This window comes from Trifolium pratense, linkage group LG2 (assembly GCF_020283565.1).
Source record: "Trifolium pratense cultivar HEN17-A07 linkage group LG2, ARS_RC_1.1, whole genome shotgun sequence".
NCBI lineage: Eukaryota > Viridiplantae > Streptophyta > Magnoliopsida > Fabales > Fabaceae > Trifolium > Trifolium pratense.
The window spans coordinates 40,036,788-40,055,436 of NC_060060.1; the positions used below are offsets into that span (position 1 = coordinate 40,036,788).

General features: G+C 33.0%; 2 protein-coding genes across 3 annotated transcripts; one reads left to right on the plus strand and one right to left on the minus strand.

Annotated features, from left to right (window-relative positions):
- Positions 1-3,320: 3,320 nt before the first annotated feature.
- Positions 3,321-6,458, minus strand: LOC123910003. The gene is made up of 7 exons (XM_045961026.1): positions 6,037-6,458; positions 5,877-5,953; positions 5,645-5,779; positions 5,073-5,127; positions 4,799-4,886; positions 4,251-4,349; positions 3,321-3,650 (listed from the first exon to the last, which is right to left on the minus strand). Exons 1-7 carry the CDS (start codon positions 6,336-6,338, stop codon positions 3,537-3,539), a joined length of 870 nt encoding a protein of 289 aa, XP_045816982.1. The 5' UTR covers positions 6,339-6,458; the 3' UTR covers positions 3,321-3,536.
- A 1,326-nt stretch (positions 6,459-7,784) lies between these two features.
- Positions 7,785-16,756, plus strand: LOC123907144 (glucosidase 2 subunit beta). Of its 2 annotated transcripts, none has more exons than XM_045957263.1 (17): positions 7,785-8,211; positions 8,328-8,444; positions 8,536-8,631; positions 9,419-9,658; positions 10,306-10,541; positions 11,003-11,101; positions 11,234-11,326; positions 14,088-14,412; positions 14,496-14,600; positions 14,679-14,780; positions 14,886-14,943; positions 15,063-15,131; positions 15,273-15,360; positions 15,910-15,971; positions 16,089-16,140; positions 16,220-16,304; positions 16,379-16,756. In XM_045957263.1, exons 1-16 carry the CDS (start codon positions 8,103-8,105, stop codon positions 16,280-16,282), a joined length of 1,914 nt encoding a protein of 637 aa, XP_045813219.1. In that variant the 5' UTR covers positions 7,785-8,102; the 3' UTR covers positions 16,283-16,304; positions 16,379-16,756. The 2 variants fall into 2 exon arrangements, with proteins under 2 accessions (XP_045813219.1, XP_045813218.1); XM_045957262.1 differs by having other exon boundaries at positions 7,832-8,211; positions 16,383-16,756.
- Positions 16,757-18,649: the final 1,893 nt, after the last annotated feature.

Below are 18,649 nucleotides of genomic sequence, written 5' to 3' on the forward strand. Positions count from 1 at the left end.
TTTTTATAAAAACTTAAAAAATAAATCTTGACTAATTATAAAAACTTAAATATAAGTTATGCTGGTTTGTAGGGACATTATATATATATATATATATATATATATATATATATATATATATATATATATATATATAGGTAAATAGGGTTTTACCCTCCTGCAAAATAGGAGAATTTTGCATTACCCCCTATAAAATAAAAAGTTGTGATTCCCCCCTCGTAATATTAAGATTCTTTGTTTTACCCCCTGAATTGACAACATGGATTTGAAATCTTAATTTTGCTGACATGACAAGCATACGTGGCTTTTTTTTTACACATGGCTTTTTTTTACTGTTTTTATTTATTTAATTTTTATTTTGCCACATATTGAGCTATGTCATTTAAAAAAAATAAAAAATAAAAAACAAAAAAGGGGAAAAACAAACGGCAAGAAACATCAACAATCTTCACCACTCTCATGGGAAGAACAAACAACAACAACAAATTTCATCTTCAATCTTAAATTTTATCTCATCAATTCAATCTCAAACCCATAAATCCAAAACCATAAAAAAGTCATAAGTTTCTCAAAACATAAAATCTCACAGTTCATTCTCCACCACCAGCCACCACCACCGTCGTCCATCTCTCTTTCCCACAAATTGCATCTCTCTTTCTTGAGGCATCACTCTAAATTTTGTTGTTTGTTGATTTTCCAAAAAATTAAAATTAAATCAGAATTAATGATGTTTGGAGAACATGTGTTGTTGTTATTTTTCTTGAACTTGTAATTGCTAACCCAACCCATATCCTTCACATCAAAGGAATGAACACGTGTAGAGACCAAGAAGGAGAGGGATGAAGGAGTTGATTATGTTAGGGTTGTTGTTGTTGGTGGTGGTGGTTATGGAGGAGGTGGAGGAAGAGTTTAAATTGGAGGAATTGTGGAGATGATGATTTTTTTTTTTTTTTTCGATTTAGGGATTTGAGATAAAAGTTGTTTCCTGAGATTTGATATTAAGGTTGTTTTTTGAAGAAAAAAAATTGTGGGATTTGAGATGAAGATTTTTTTATTTTTTATTTTAAATAACAATGATTTGGAATCATTATAATAATAAAAATAAATAAAAATTCTAAGAAAATCCACATATGCATGTCACATCATAAAAAAAAAAAGATTCCATGTCTAGTTGACGAATTAGGGGGGTAATTGAATGAATCTTTATATTACAGGGGGGTAATCACAAAAAAAAAATTGCATGGGGTAATGCAAAATTCACCCATTTTGCAGGGAGGTAAAACCCTATTTACCCTATATATATATATATATATATATATATATATATATATATATATATATATATATATATATATATATATATATATATAAGACAAATTACACCGGTATAATTAGGGGTGCTCGCGGTTCGGTTTGGATCGGTTTTGATGCAAAAACTCATCTGATCCAAAAATTAATTTATTTGCGGTTCGGTTTTGGATGACAAACAAAAAAAATCCAATTTGATCCGATCCAATTTTATGCGGTTTAATTTGGATCGGTTTTTGAACATCCAAATTATAAAATGTAAATTTTTTTATTAAATATTAATATTATAAAAAACACTATAAAATAATAGTTTGACTTTTTTGACAACATAAATATTTAGTTTGATGTAAGAAATAACGTATAATATAATAAAAGTTAATATTTTGGAATGACAATTGTCAATTTTTACAAAAATTGTCAATTATATTTGAAACATATCAAAAGGTGAAAAATTAATTAAATTAAACTAACAAATAGTATTAACAAAATTTAAAATGAACAAAAAATAGGTTAATGCAATATATATTCATACTAATAAAAAGATAAATATTAAAATATATGTATGCGGTTTAGTTTGGTTTTGATCAGTTTTGAAAAATTGATCCGAAATCCGATCCGATCCAACGGTTTTCACAAAAGGACATCCAAACACATCCAAAAATATTCGGTTTTTTGCGGTTTTCGATTTTTTGGATCGGTTTGCGGTTTTTATTTTGATTGGTTTGGATTTGAGCACCCCTTGGATTGGTTTTTTTTTTTTATAAAAACTTAAAAAAAAAAACTTGACGAATTATAAAAACTTAAATATAAGTTCTGCTGGTTGGTAGGGACATTATATATATATATGAGAAGTGATCAAATTATACCGGTGTAACATTTGAATAATGTTACATCTCGCTTATATAATATATAGGTTTGAATCTTGTTCATCTCGCTTATCCACCTTAAGGGTTTGTTTGGACGTTTAGTGCGTAGGATAAGAGACATGATAGAATATATCTTGTCCCAATCAAGTCTTTGGTGTGACAACGAGATATGATAAGTTTATCCGAAACTTATCATATATCGTCTCTCAAGTTAAAAAGTTTATCCTAAATTTGAGTTGAGTTAATGACAGAATAGAATAACAAATTAATCTATTGATTTTTTTTATAAAATATATTTTAAAATATAAATTAATAAAATATAAATAATAATAAAATAATTAATAAAATAATTTGATATCATGTGTGTAATGGTATTATAGGATCGCGTTTAAGAGTGAAATGGTATAGGATCGCATTTACCAAATTATGAAAAGAAAGTGATTCAAAAAGACCTAATCATCTCCTAATCCTTTGAAATCATCAATTTTATTGTCTGACAAACCAACTTTGCCAAACAAATTCCCCATGCATTTACATCATAAATATGATACAATTATTTTGTCGATAATGAAACAATACTTGTAAATACGAATTTATTTTATTACTTACCGATACTTTAGTTCACTTGCTAAATTATTCATCACTTATATATGTGTCCTACAAAACATTAAAAAAAATTAAAAAATAATACTATGAATTAAAATTCATAAGATTTTTTTTGTTTACAATGAGTGGGAATCAAACCCATAACCTATAACATACTACTCAAACCCCTCATCATACTAAACCTAGTGGCTTATAAGTTTTTAAAATACAATAAAGAAGATTTGTAATGAGTTAAAATTTGAAAACTATAATCATGTGACGCTCATTATACAATTTATACTTGTGCGATTGAAAACTATTTTTTAATATTTTGAAACAGTGGGAGTAGTAATATGGCTTCCTACTGCATCATGCAAACCTGTAGTTGTTTTTCTACTTGCGATAATATGTCCCATATTTTTTTCATCAACAACAAATGTTTGTCGTGCTTTATTCTACATATTCATCAAATAACAAATATATATCCCGTATTAATTTTATATATCGATGACGGACATAATCCAGCAAGCAAAATGTTTAGAAGGTGTTTAGCATTTTGCCTGTAGAAAAAAAAAATCTCATATACCCATAAACTTGTAGAAAATCGTCTACATTTCAGCATCCACTTTAAAACATAACTCCTATTTAAGATCTTGCCATTCACACCAACCTATAGCAACATGTCTCTAACTCATCTGTTTCCTCAAATCCACATCAATATTTTCAACAATCTAAAGCAATACTAATAAGCATACAAATAATGTACATCGAGATCAACTAAACCCTCTTATTTGATGCCTCAAGCTCCAGATCTCGGTAAAATGAGCGTAGACAGCCATTAATTATACGAGGGGCTGCTCCATCACAGAACCGTTTAGCGAGATCCACCGCCTTCAAAACAAAAATAGTACTAGTACATCATATGAGTTTCTTTTTTTCTTGTGCAAGTGTGTGAATGTATAAGACATGCAATGCAATATGGAAGTATCATTACTAACTCCCTTATTAGCTATCATTTCAGCGTTACACATTAAGTTCATTCCAATAGTAGAAATAATGACGTTGTCCTTAGGGGTAGGAATAGACCAGGTTGTCTGACAGTGGCCTATGACCTGACCTACTTAAAGTCTGGCTCGGCCTGGCTCGTTCAGTAAAAAAACTAGGCTCAAGCTCTTTAAAAAGTCAATTTAAATTGCCAGACTTAGGCTCTCCAAAAAACCTATTTAAACTGTCAGGCTTAGACTTTCCAAAAAGCCTAGTAGGCATGTCAAGCTAGGCTAATAGGTCAGGCTAGACTTTTAAAAAGTCCGGTCAGGCTTAAAATAAAGCCTCTGAAGGCAAATAGGTCTTACTTAAGATTTAATTTTAAAACTAAGTCTGGCCTATTCACACCCATAGTTGTCATATGTTGAAATACAACAATAGTTTCCCTAGCACCTCTATAGATGAAGAAAAATAAAAAGTCAGTAATTACAGAAAATTAAGATGTACCTCATTAATGACGATTTGGTGTCTGGTGTCTAACATAGTTATTTCAGACATTGCGAGGTGAAGAATAGAAAGCTCTAATATCTTCCCCCCTGGTTCATTCTGGAATGCATCAACAAACAATATGCATATTATGGCCATTAGCAAACAAAGTCATATTTAATAATCATCACTATAGTAATAATATGCGTGAGTGCAGGCGGGTGCGTGTACGCATGGGATATATAAAACCATAACAGTTACAAGTGGTGGTGGAGCTTGATTGAATATTTTGAAATGGCCAAATAATTGAGAATATATATATAAACATTTCAATATCAATACACGAATTGTTTGGCGCTGTAGTGGTCAATTTTTCTGTTTTGTAACCTTGACTTAACACATTAAATATGGCCGATATAGTCATTATAAAGTTTGGACAATCCTCACCTCTTGACCTAACTCAAACTTTTGAGTGAGGTAAAGCATTTACAATATCTATTGGCTCATTATGTTAGGGTTGCAAGGGGGAGATAATAATTAGTCTGCAAAAGCTGTTACATTTCGTGTACCTGCCAACTTGGTGGGATGACTTTGTTAATAGCAGGGACATGACTGTCCCATCTATCCCTAACCGCAACCAATAGTTTCCTAGTAAACCTGCCGATATAACAGTATTAAATTATTAGCTTCCCTCACAATGGTTGGAATAAGATGTCAATAAAAGCAAAAGAAAAAGAAAATCACACACACAAGAGCACTCAAATTTGCAGTGTTTGAGGAAAAATGACAAGCTTTAGCTACAAGTATAAGTCTGATGCATGCATTATATGTAAAGAGATTTACCTCAAAATCAGTCTACTATATACCAGCTTTGGGGGAGCTGCAAGTACTTCTTCTTCTGGAATGCAACAAAACATAACTTGTTACAAAAGGTACAAAAGGAAACTGTAAACTGAGGAGATAATAAATGTTTTACAACCAAGTCAAAAACTTTTCCTAGGCATACAAGTGACAAAGATAATATCTTAAGCTAATGTGGTAAAAAGATAATATCTGATTGGATAACAGTGAAATACGGTTTTAAACAGGGCTGCAAATGACGAGTTGGGATCCTCTCCATTGATCTTGACTCGCAAATGACACACATCAGACTGCATTTGCCGTACTATACTATATCGAAAGTAGTACTATACTATATTGAATACTAAATACTCCATACTAGTTATACTAGTAGTAGTATAAATTAGTATAAATATACTATAAATTCTGTAGTATAAAGAATGAATCAATTTCTATTCGAATAGATTCATAGTGGATAGAATAATCTGAATATTAGTATACTCGGCGACATGACTACAGTTTCATATGATATAACATTACCCATTATTGTTTTAATTATTACTACTGATTATTACCAATTGCAGACTCGAGTTGAATGTTCTTTAGAAGTTCATTTGCTTCTTCATTCGTTTGAACAACAACAGGTGGCCCTCCGAAACTCATGTGATTATACTCCAACAATTTGTTATTGTCAAATTCATAGCCAGCCTCTATAACAAACAAACAAACAAACACATTCAATTCAATTTTCAACACAATAAAAATCATAGCCAATAACCACAACCAAAAGCAATGGTGAGCAATTGCCTCGGCGCTCATTCATCCGTTTTTCAAATAGCCGAATCGGATCCAATCCCTCCAAGCACGACGCATAAATTATAGACCTTCAAAAAAAAAAAAAAAAACAGTTAATCTATGAAATTCAGCACTAGGGAGTTATGGAATTGCAATATTGCAAGGTGCTTACAGAGCAAGTTCTCTAGCGGCTCTAGGACTGCAAAACCGACCGGCTTTATCGACTTTAGGAAAAGAAGATGAAGAGTTATCGGTTATTCCTATAACAGAAGCTTCAACTTTGTCGAGTGCTGGAGTGGAACCACGGAGAGAGCATTTGAGAGAGAAAGGAGATGAAGTAGAGGTGTTAATTTTGGGTTTGAGGAGAAAGTAAGAGTGGTGGTTTAGTAGGGAAGAGGGAAGACAAAAACGGTGGTTGAGTTTGGAAGATGAAGTTGAAGGTGAAGAAGAGAGTTGAAGTAATGCTCCCTCCATTGCAGAAGCAGTAGTGTGAGTGTAAATGGATAACAATAATTAATTATTGGATTTGCCAAACGTTCTTAGCTTATATTTTGCCACGGTACCCTTTCACAAACCCTGTGCCATCAACTTTCTCGGTTGTATTGAAAAATGCTGTAATTGTTTTGGTTTAAATGCAATTTTTTTTGGGACAAGTTTAATAGCAATTTTTTAACTCTCTTATTTTGAGTCTTTGACTATATTAAATTTTAATTATTCTATTTTAAAAATTGGAAATTTTTTTTTGGTACATGAAGAGGGCAAAAGCCCAAAAGAAAAAGAAATTAAGGAACTAAACACACATTCCTAGACATGCAAGCCCCGAAAAAATCATCAAAGAGGATACTCTGGAGCTCTCTAGGAGGACTCTCCAAAGATATTACATCAAAAAAACTATGTGCTAAACTATGATTAGCTAGCCAATCAACGTTTCTGTTGCCTTCTCGCCGCGTATGCTTAAACTGGATGTGTCAATCTAAGTTTATGAGCTCCTGAATTCTACGGATCAATATGGGGGTGACCCATTAAAATTGCATCTCCTTGTAATCAATTTTGGGTCAATTTTAGCCTTGTTATTTTGTGTCAATTTTGGGTTTAACCCATTGTTTAAAAAAATATATTGTAATATAAAAAAAATACAATAATATTATAAAAATAAATAAATATACATTTATTTATATGTATATACGAAAAATAAGTAAAATAAGTTAACCCCCTTACACTCGTTAGCAAGACCCTTTATCATTTATCATCGTGTTAACCCTCTCGTTCTTCAATGATAGAGTTGAGTTCTTCCTACAGTAAAGTTTGATTGGAAAATAAGTAAAATTTGATTAATAATTATTTTTCAAAAAAATTAACCCCGAGTTCTCTTAAACAATCAATCTTTATGATTACTCATTAACTAATTGAGGCCGATCACTTAGTTCTCGTTTAGATAAATTTTTTGACATTTTTTGCCCATTGAATTGAGATTTGCGAAATGTGTACTCCCTCTAGTCACTATTATAAACAAAAAAAATATTTTTTAACTTCATTGAAAAACTGTCGTACGTGACCACTGTTATGGATCAAATACATCAATTTTTCAATTAACAGTTTTTTTTTTCCTTCTTAGACTATGTTTGGATTGGTGGTACAAAATGGAATAGAGCGGAATGGAACATAATAGAATGGAGTGGAACGGAGCGGAATGGAGTAAATATACCATTCCATTGTTTGAATATATTTTATAAATATTCATTCCATTGCATACACCCTAATTTGAAGGGAAAAGAAAATTAGAAGATTGGATGGTATGAGATGGAATGAGTTCCATTGTGTTCCGTTCCACTTCATTCATTTTTTGCAAATCCAAACAATGGAACTTAGTTAATTACCACTCCATTCCATTCCATTATTTACCACCAATCCAATCATAGCCTTACTGCCGGGAGAGATTACAGTAACTATTTTCCTTAACTTCAAATTTTTATCGACATGAAAATCTAATGACAAAATTGGAACGGGTTTAGTGATGATGTTGATGAATGACACAATTCTGAAATCAATCTAATTTCATTTCACGAGTCAGTAGCAGTCGCTGGTCAGTACTGTCCGGAACGTGACGCCTGCCTGGGTCGCTATCTCCCGACTACACTTCCTTCATTTCCTTCCCACAAATAAACACAACTTCAATCAATTTCTACACTCTCTCTCTCTCTCACTCACCATTTTACCTCGATCTAACAATCAATCAACATGGAGCTACGGCTTCAAATCTTTCTCATTTCTCTGCTCCTCGTCTTACTCCTCCCATTTTCTTCTTCATCAAAACCCAAAGACCCACTCCTCGGAATCGCACCTCAAGGTTCAACTCGCTGATACGATTTATTTAAGCATTATTATTATTATTATTATTATTATTATTATTATTATTATTATTTTTAATCTAAATTATTTATTACTGGTTGGTTATTGTCGCAGATGAAAAATATTTCAAGTCTTCCGATGTAATTAAATGTAAAGATGGATCCGCAAATTTCAACAAAGATCAGCTCAATGACGATTTCTGTGACTGCCCCGATGGCACCGATGAGCCTGGTTTCATTTTTTTTCTCTGTTTTTTGTTGTTGATTGATTTTGTTTGTTTCGAATTGGATCATTGATTTTTATGAGATTTTTGTTATTTTAGGTACATCTGCATGTCCGAGTGGGAAATTTTATTGTCGAAATGCTGGGCATTCCCCTGTGTATCTGTTTTCATCTAGAGTGAATGATGGAATTTGCGGTGAGCTTAATGTGTTTTGTCAATTGCATGTATAATTCAATCTGTTAGGCTTAGAGTTAGTGATTTAGCTAGGGTTTTAAATAGTGGTAATGGTTGCGATCGTGTCTAGCGGTCAAGGTCAAATGCAACTGAGGCGGTTGCGCAGCAGTTTCAACAACATAAAAACCGTTATGTCACGATCAATATTTGATATAGTTATAGTTATGCATATTGGACAGATATAGTTATGAATGGCTGTCGACTGAGGGAATACATATAGACTTAGAAGTTGTCTAAACACTGAATATGCTTTTATTTGTTACTTTTGCCATTTATTTTGGTATAGAAACTGAACATATTTGGATCTGGTGCAGTTGACGTTCTGTCTTGTTATTCTCATTGGCAATGTTAGAGTATTCTATCATGTAAATATATGGGTAATAAGTAGTGGAGAGGCCTATGTTGAAAAGTTAGCACTTGATCTAGAAGCCAATTTTCTATGTTGTTTTTTTCATTGCAAAAAGTTATCTGTTTATTGTATTATGTTCAAGATTGTTTTAGCTCCATATCTTTTGAGTCATCACAGTGTAACAAGTATGACCAGCGTCTTATGTTGTGATCCGTCACACATTATTCATTTCTTTAACTGCTCAAAAGCATTATTATTCTATGAAGTAAACGCATTGTGAGTGATATAAAAATCATCGATACCCAATTAACTGCTAGCCTGTAGTTTGGGCTGTTTCTAGACTTTTTAGTTCCATTAGTTCTGAAGTTATTTACTTCACTTTCCTGCTGTTATATGTAGATTGCTGTGATGGAAGTGATGAATATGATGGTAAAGCAAAGTGCCCAAATACCTGCTGGGAGGCTGGGAAAGTTGCTCGAGATAAGCTGAAAAAAAAGATTGCCACATATCAAGAGGGTGTCAAAGTGAGAAAGCAAGCAATTGAACAAGCACATTTAGCTCTGGAGAAGGATGCGGCGGAGCTTTCGAAATTGAAAAAAGAAGAAAGTATACTTAAAGGGGTTGTGAAACAGCTAAAGGGTATCATTTTTTTATTCTATCCTTTTCTCATAATTTTGTACTTAAGGATGTATAAACTGCCTTAATTTTGTATTAAAAGATAGTCAAAAAAATAATGATCAATAGATCTTCCATACTGAGACAAAATTGAAAAATGCTAATGACTAATTTAAAAATGCTATATGCTATAATAGGTCTATTTTGCATTGTTAAGATCAAGTGAATGTATCAGGAAGTCCGATTAGGAATGCAGGAATGTAGTTATTGTTATGTTTGGTTTGAAGTGCTAGATTAGGCGCCTTTATTCGTTTAGCAAAAAACCTTAAAATGTATGGAAGGGCATAAGGTGCCTGAAATATTCTGAACCAACTGTTTAATTACACATATGCCCACACCCAACTATTTTCAATTGGTGAACCACATGCGACAAAATGATACTACTATTATCACCCACTGTTTTAACAACGGGGACAACACTTTCCTTGTTTTGAAAAGCAAGATCACATAACATATTTGACCGCGAAATTACAGGTTCTAGGTATGTCATAAAGGATGTGAGTGAACTTTTGGTTTGGGTAATATATATATCTTTTAAGGTTTGTCATAGCAATTTTCTATCCTATCAATGAATTTTTTTCTCTAACAAACTCCTTTTGTCTCCATTGCAGATCATAAAGAACAAATAGACAAGGCAGAGGAGAAGGAGCGCTTACAGAAGGAAAAAGAAGAGAAGCAGAAGAAGGAGGCTGAGGAGAAGGAGAAGGCTAATGAAAAAAATAATAAAGCCGATGAAGAAGATACAGGACTTGAAAATGAAGCTGAAAAGCATTCACACATTGAAGACGATTCTGCGGCAAGCAACCATGAGAAAATTGAAGTTCAAGAGGATTCTCCGGTTTATCAGGTTTGATTGTATCAGCCATTTAAATTATAACTTGACTGTATAACCAGAATAAGCCTTATTGAAGTGTTTTGTTCTAAACTTTTAACGCATTAACAATCTGGAATCTGGCATTCAGCTAATATGAAGTGACCCTATGTATATATGATTTTCCTGATCTTTTATTAACCCCCTAGGAGTTAGGAGGTTTACTATGTTAAAACCGTACCTATTTAAACATGCAAGTATGCTATTAGAAGAAAGTGCAATTTTTTGCTATTTTTCTCGTACTTGCAAATGTAGATAGAAAATTAACTGTTTTCCACCCATCCATCAGTGGCACTGGAGCAGATTACTTCCCTTCTTGACTCTGTTCCTTAGCTTTTAGTGTGTGTGTGTGTGTGTGTGTGTGTGATTGTGTTCACTACTCAACTATGCAGTCAGTGGTTTAATTCATCTATTTAATATTGAAAACTTTCTTATAGGATGAACCTGAGGAAAAGTTAGCAGACACTCTTGATAATTTTGTTGACGCCACTGATACCCCTGGAAGTGAAGGATCCTTGCTTAATAAAGCGGAAGAGGTGAATAAAATTCGTGGATTGTAATTTTTATTCTCTTCTGAATTATTGTTATTGATGTGGCATTCCCTGCCATTTGCATTCATTAGCTATACTTCCTCAACATTTTTTTTACCTGATTTTTCCTGAATGTAGAATGCAAAAGAATCTGAGAGAGGACCTGCTGTTGAATCTGAAACTGATTTGAGGACTGGAAAGCCAGAGTCTTCTGAAGAAGTCGTTAATAAGGTATGTGCATAGTTCATAAACTCATAGCTTGACTGGAAATTACTTTTATTCTCTTGTCTCATAGCTACTCGTTCAATTGATTTAGACTACTTGATCCACCTAATCAACAGATATTAGGTCATAATGATATACTGGTAGGCACTTCTATTTTTGTCAGTTGTTGTCTCATAACTTCCCCAAGGAAAGTCAGTTTTGTGGCAATATACAACACTCAGTCATATGGTAAAAAACGAGATGAAGTAGACACAGTGAATGGTCTCATACGAAATCATTTTATTGTCAAAACAGTTGCACATGATGATTTTTCTGGTATTTTTCTTAGCCAATAATTATGATATCTAGGATACAACTTCAGTGATTCTAGAATACTTCTTGTGGAAAATTGTGTCACTACCTTCGATTTTCAGATTTGGATGTAAGGAAACACTGGGGTTTGTTCTTTCAGATTTGAACATATTGCAGTTTCAAAATGAAAATGAATTGTTGACATATGAAACAATACCCCTCTTGTGGTGTTTCTAATCCTCTGAAATGACAAAGTTGGATATTATCATGCTTTTCTTTTCAAAAAACTTATGCTATTTTGCTTAACTTATTTTATGTTTTATATGGTTATGTAACATTGCAATTACTGGCATTAAACCCCTTTTCATTGGGGTTTGCTCTGATTGTTTTAATATTCGTGTTCTGCAATTTGTTTTTGGCCAAACTGTATTATTTTAGGGCATGAGGCACGACATTATCTTCTTTTGTATGTATTTCAAGGCATTGATCAGCTTTTGATTCTTCCTGGCTTTGTCTTTATGTGTATTATAGTATAACCTACAATGGATGCATGATGCGACGTCAAAAATTAAGCCTTATCCTGTTATACATGTTACACCTACAACAAAGATATCCCCAAAGTTGAATAACTTGTGAGCAGAAAGAACATATCATGAAAGTATCCGTCTTCCTTCATGGAAAATTACCATTGTGTGTGTTAGGAACCAAGTAATTGAATTCAAAGAAAATAACTATTTTATTGAAAAATAGATTAAGAAAGAATAAAAGATAGAGAAAGAACACGAGAGAAATATCTCCTCCAAGGGTTTCCTCTTCTACACTAGAGTTACTACTCTATTCACAAAAGTTTACAAATCTGAATGAATCTCCTCCTCTATCCATGTATTCTCCTATTTACACATGAAGCTCTTCTAACTATTCAATTAACTATCTGACTAACTTGTCTAACTATTTACTCACTATCTAAAGTTAAAGAGTCTATTTTTTGAAAGAAAAAAAAAAGTTACTCACTATCCTATACTGTTGCTAACTCCTCCTTATCCCATATCATCATAACAAACTCCTCAATGTCCTCATTATCCTATATTGTTACTAAATCTTCCTTATCCCATATCATAACAAACTCCTCTCACTGTGTGCTATATCCAAAGTCCTAACAGTGTATTTGTGTATAAATTTAAAACATAATTAGGCAAAATGTAATTTTTTAAATTAAATTCCGATTAAAAATAAATAACAATCACAAGTTCACAGTAAAAAAATACTCCCTCCGTGACACTTTATAAGCAAATCTCACCTTTCTAGGTTCATTGCATAATAATGTATCTGGACTTTATTAAAGTCCCGATACATTAATTATGCAATGAATCTAGAAACGTGAAATTTGCTTATAAAATGTCACGGAGGGAGTACATAAATAAAGGTCATACAATACAACCCTATTAGCCCACGGCCAACAGAGCCAAAACAAATCACAAATAAATACAGCACTCAAACACAACAACAGAGTCGGTTTCCATACCCTACCCACACCCAACCACTTGAAAAAAGGGCCACTCACAGATCACAGCACCCAAAGAATACCAATTAAAATGTTTTAGCGCTCAAAGATGCAAAGTCAAGGTGTCTGACACACCAAGCTTTTACTTGAAGCACCACAAATCCACTGCACCAAGGTTTCAGGTAGCAGGGCAATGTTGCATGACCACTTGCAGATCTCACAGCAACAAAATAGAGTAATAGTCTCAGGTCTATTAGGTTTTTCAGATTATGGATTTTGATTACTGGATAATGTGCTGGGGATAGGCTTTTGAATTGATTACCTGCTCCACCAACTGGAAAATGGGGACCAAAACAATGTTGCAGTATCTCTCGTTCCTAGAGATTCCATTAGCTGGCACAATCCCACCTAATCCTACCAAATTGAATTCATTGGTAGGAACAGGGTTGTTCAGCCACCAAACAATCTTGGAAACATTGAATATTCTTCTTTCTTTTCTTCCTCCTCATTACCTAAACCTTATACTCATCATCAGCAGTTGGAATTGTTTAACATTTACAGTAAGCAGCAATGGGATTAAAATCGTCCCTTTTTCCAATTTCCCATTTCCTATGAAATGAATAATTTAAATCAACATTTACAATCACATAAAAGGTTCCAATTAAGATAAATTCAGCAACTCACCTCTATGAAACACCAAAGTCCTTTCTAGTTTTAATGGATAGCTTTTGCCGAGCAACCTTGAGAGATGTGACATTCAATCATAAGCTGTCTCAATTTAACTTAAAAGGTTATCCACATTTTCTTCGTCTTCGAACATCTTTAACTGCCTCATTCACCCTTTGAGTTGATGAACTGGTAGACTGCTCAAAGTTATGTATGAATGTATGATAGTTAAGTTCAGAAATATTTTCACAATTTTCCTCCACTTTTCTCATCTGTTTTTCTTTTCTCTTTGTGGGTTTATATATTTAGGGGGAAGATGTATCTGATAATACTGATGGATTATCAAAGGAAGAATTGGGCAGGCTTGTTGCTTCTCGTTGGACAGGAGAAGATGTTGGTAAGAAAAGTCCTGAAGCTGACACTGCATTAGACAATGAAGATCAGGAAGATACTTCACATGGGACAAATATAGAAGAGAATGAAGGATATGCTTCTGACACTGACGATGACAACCAAAAATATGATGAAGATGTAAATGATGAAGATGTAAATGATGATGAATTTCAAGAGGATGAGCACGACGACCTTAGTTCCTCTTACAAACCTGACGATGAGACTGAAACAGACTTTTCAGGTTTGTTATAGATATTAATGCAAATGATTATCAAAGTGTGGTATATAATGTACTTGTGTTTAAAGTAATTCAAATGAACTCAGATGTTAGCACAACAGAAGATCCTTCTTGGTTAGAGAAAATACAGAAATCTGTATGGAATATGTTTCAAGCCGTTAATATATTCCAGACACCAGTGAACCAGTCAGGTACACATTTAACATTCCATTACCCATATTTTTTGTCCAGGTAGATATAACTTACGCCTTTCTCTTTGGCCTCTTTAGATGCTGCTCGTATACGCAAGGAATACGACGAATCAAGTACCAAGTTGTCTAAAATACAGTCTAAAATATCAAGCCTAACACAAAAGCAAAAACTTGATTTTGGTTAGTATGGCACTGGTAACATTTGTCACTCTTAGGATTTGTATTGTAGAGGTATTAGTTATGGAATTCGCTTGAGTAAACTGAAGAAAAACTTCAATACTACAGGTCCAGCAAAGGAGTTTTATTCATTTTATGATCGTTGCTTTGAGAGCAAGCAGAACAAGTTACATTTTTTCTCCCTTAGCTGTTTACTTTCTGTTGTATTTGGCATTTTTGTAAATCTGAAAGTTAGATAGTCCTCTCCTGTTCATCTCACTTTCTGGGATGGTAATTTTGGTTCAGGTACATTTACAAAGTCTGCCCCTATAAGCAGGCTACTCAGGAGGAGGGCCATTCCACCACCCGTTTGGGGTAAGGCTTTGGTAACTAGTTGATAAATTTTATCAGACCGCTTTTCTCCAGTTCAAACGAATTCAAGCATCCGTTGGTGAAAACAAATAGTTTTATATTCCCTGTAAAAGAGACAAAAATAATTTAGTTTTGTTTTCACAGTCGCTGGGACAAATTTGAGGATTCATACAAAGTAATGGTGTTTTCTAATGGTGATAAATGCTGGAACGGTCCTGATAGGAGTTTGAAGGTATATACGTATTTGAATTTTAAAAAGTATGTGTCATTTCTTTCAGTTTTGAGAGGACTATATTGGATCTTTTCATTCTAAAACAATTAGATTCAATTATACTCAAATGTTACTTACAAGACTATTCTGTGTATTCATTCTAAAGTAATTATATTCATTTAGATTAGATGCAAAAGTGTTTGTTAAAATACAGTATAAATTCCATGTTTTTCCTTCAAAGTTAAGAGTGTATTAATAGGCTTAGTAGTTCATCTTGGGTTTTAGACATGCTTTGAGTGAGTTATAGTTGGGGAACCTTTTGCAACAGTGGGCAAGTTCAATTTCAGTTTCCTTGCATTTCTCATAAAAATAATCGTAAGTAATCATTTCAGTTTCCTTACATATCTCAAGATTATATTACCATTTTTACTTTCTTAACCATTGCCCTGAGGTCACTGTTTAGCATTTTCCTAATTATTACTAGTCTGTGGAGTTTCTCATGGAATTTAAAACTTGAAAGGTGGGTCAGATTTGTGGACCGTATGTAATTAATGGCTGTTTATTGAACAGGTCAAACTTAAATGCGGGTTGACAAATGAGATTACCGATGTGGATGAACCAAGCCGCTGCGAGTAGGGATTGTTATTTATTTACTCTGCTCCTTTCACCACTTCTCTTCCTTTTTATCAAATTTTTCTATGTTGATGCTTTCCCCTTTTCTCACTGCTGTCTCATGGGCCTCATGGCAGGTACGTAGCTTTATTAGCTACCCCAGCCCTTTGTCAGGAAGAAAAGCTGAAGGTACTTAAATTGATTATTACATGATAACTAATATTGTCCTTACCTTAATATGGTATTAATGGTGACTGGAATGTGACAGGAGTTACAACACAAGCTAGACTTACTGAATTCAGAACAACCAGAAAGCCATGATGAGTTGTGAAAACCCAGATGAATTTTAACTGGTAAGTTTACTGGCATTTGATTCCTTTTCTTTGGAGATTTGAGTCCCAAGATGATCAATTTTTACTTTGAACAGCTAGTGAGAAGATCATGCAGCAACTGAAGAAATGGCTCCCTTAAGTTTGGTATACTAGAGCTTACAGAAATTTGATATTGGTTGGGGTTAAGGAGGGGCTAGGACTAGGAACGGGCTGGGAATCCTTATGGCTCTTCCAGTTTGGCAACATTCTGACATGACCAATTCCTTAGAACATTTTTCTTATATTAAAATCACAATTACTACTTGGTCTGTGGCTCTCCTTCAGATTGTCCATTCCAATTTCGGGATTGATCTTTATACGATGCAAAATACTAGGCGGCCAGAGATTCTAAAACTGAATTTTTGTTAGAAATGAGTTGACACCATTATTAATTTTAGATGGAAAAGTGGTTTGAACAACCATCTTATAACGTTCTTGTGTGATTCATAGTTTTTTTCAAATTTTGGTTGCATGGATTCAGGAAGGAGATTTTCATATTTTGTTTGTGTGGCTCATGAAGGGGTTAAAATTATTCTGCTGAAAAGAGTTAAATACCAAGTTTTATGAGTTTTTGGCATTTCTAAAATGATAAATGTGGTGATGAATTTTGGTAGTATGTTATTACTAGATGTTTTGAGTTCGATTCTCAACCCATTGTAAAAAAAAATGATAAATATGATAAATTCATTTTAAAGTGTAAAGTGAGCAATAACAATTACTTTTAAATATATTATTCTATTTTTTTATGAAAATAATAAATTAATGGTTGATATTATGGGTCCGTTTGTTTTAACATTTACAATGGAATCAATGAGGATCGAACTTTGAACCTTGTGCATACTACTCAAATCACTCACTACTCGATTAAATCTAGTGGCTTTCAAGGACTTCCCGATGATAACTTAATTAAAATTAGTAAAAGTTATTTTACATTTTATCTTTTTATAAATTAAAAGAGTGACTTTGTAATTCTATAATTTAAATATTTATGTTAGAGATTTTAAATAGCTTTTTATTTTAGACAATTTTTTTTTTTTTGACTTAAGGGGTAGTGATCTTCTCGATTTTTATCGTAACAACAAATCAAACAATTTAAGTTTGATCAATTCAAATCAAACACATTGATACCGTGGTCTTAGTTTTTTTTTTTGTTTGCTACCGTGGTCTTAGTTGACAAAGGAAACAATATAAATAATATTTTTTGTCGCTCAATCCATTTTTTCGCGTCCTCTATAAATTTATTAAAATATTTCTGCGGACTATTCAGTAGCGGATATTCCCAAAAATATCATACTAAATTTTATTTTTATAATATCCACAAAGATAAAAATAAAAACGCGTAGGACGTACAATAAGTATATAAGACGATAAAAGAAAATGTCAACGATATTCGGTGAATGAAACATGAAGCTCGGGGACAAACTTGCTCTCTCTCACTAATTATTATACCGAAAACTGTATTTTAATCTTGATTTGTGTCAAAAAAATCTTAATCTTGATATGACATGTCACTTTATTTTCTTTTTCTTTTATAGTAAGATGAGTAACACCCACAGGCCACAATAGTGAGATGAGTAACACCCACAAACAAGAGGACAAATCGAGAGGGTGGGCTCAAGTCGCCAACACCCAACCCGTATTCCCGTTTACAGTTTACGATATATATATTATATATTCTATAAGAAAATTGCTAGGAATAAGAATAATGATATGAGCATATTCTCTAACACGTGTACCATTTTATATCGGTTAAAATTTGTATTAATTAGTTTCGTGAATTTAATTCAGTTGGCAACGATGTTGCATTATATATGTAGGTGACCGAAGTTCGAATCTCAATCTTCCCACTTATCCACCCAGTGCAATTTGTAACCATCATATTACTTGACAAAAAAAAATCGTATTAATTTGTTTTGTAAGGTAGTTCAGTTGCTACCAAGAGACATTATTGGAGATGTCAGATGTTTGAACTATGAATTTTTTATTTCCCCACACTAATGGCGTGTAGGGGTGTAGTTGGACCGGTTTTTTTTTAACATGATGTTTTTTTTATAGACAAATCTTAGTGTGTTAGTACATATTGTTAGAGAAGAGGAGAAAATGTTACTAGTCAGACATCAAATTCTGAACCTCTTTCTTAATTTCTTCAATGTCTCAACCATTTACTACTGGGTTACACATTCGGGGAGTTTTTAACATATGTATTGTGCTATGTTAATTATCCTTCCTCATATGTTTCTTCTTGTAAATCAATTTTAAATTTTATTTTGATAAACTATTTCATAGTATAAAAAAAATAGTCAAAAATAACAAATAACACGGATAGT

What these genes read in the sequence shown, in the direction of transcription:
- LOC123910003 (XM_045961026.1), bottom strand. Translation starts at nt 6,338, where the DNA reads ATGGAGGGAGCATTACTTCAACTCTCTTCTTCACCTTCAACTTCATCT. An exon ending in TATAGTAGACTGATTTTGAG is followed by an intron (nt 4,887 to 5,072) that starts GTAAATCTCTTT and finishes TTATATCGGCAG; the next exon opens with GTTTACTAGGAAACTATTGG. An exon ending in TCATCCCACCAAGTTGGCAG is followed by an intron (nt 4,350 to 4,798) that starts GTACACGAAATG and finishes GATGCATTCCAG; the next exon opens with AATGAACCAGGGGGGAAGAT.
- LOC123907144 (XM_045957263.1), top strand. Translation starts at nt 8,103, where the DNA reads ATGGAGCTACGGCTTCAAATCTTTCTCATTTCTCTGCTCCTCGTCTTA. An exon ending in CGATGGCACCGATGAGCCTG is followed by an intron (nt 8,445 to 8,535) that starts GTTTCATTTTTT and finishes TTGTTATTTTAG; the next exon opens with GTACATCTGCATGTCCGAGT. An exon ending in CATTCCACCACCCGTTTGGG is followed by an intron (nt 15,132 to 15,272) that starts GTAAGGCTTTGG and finishes TTGTTTTCACAG; the next exon opens with TCGCTGGGACAAATTTGAGG.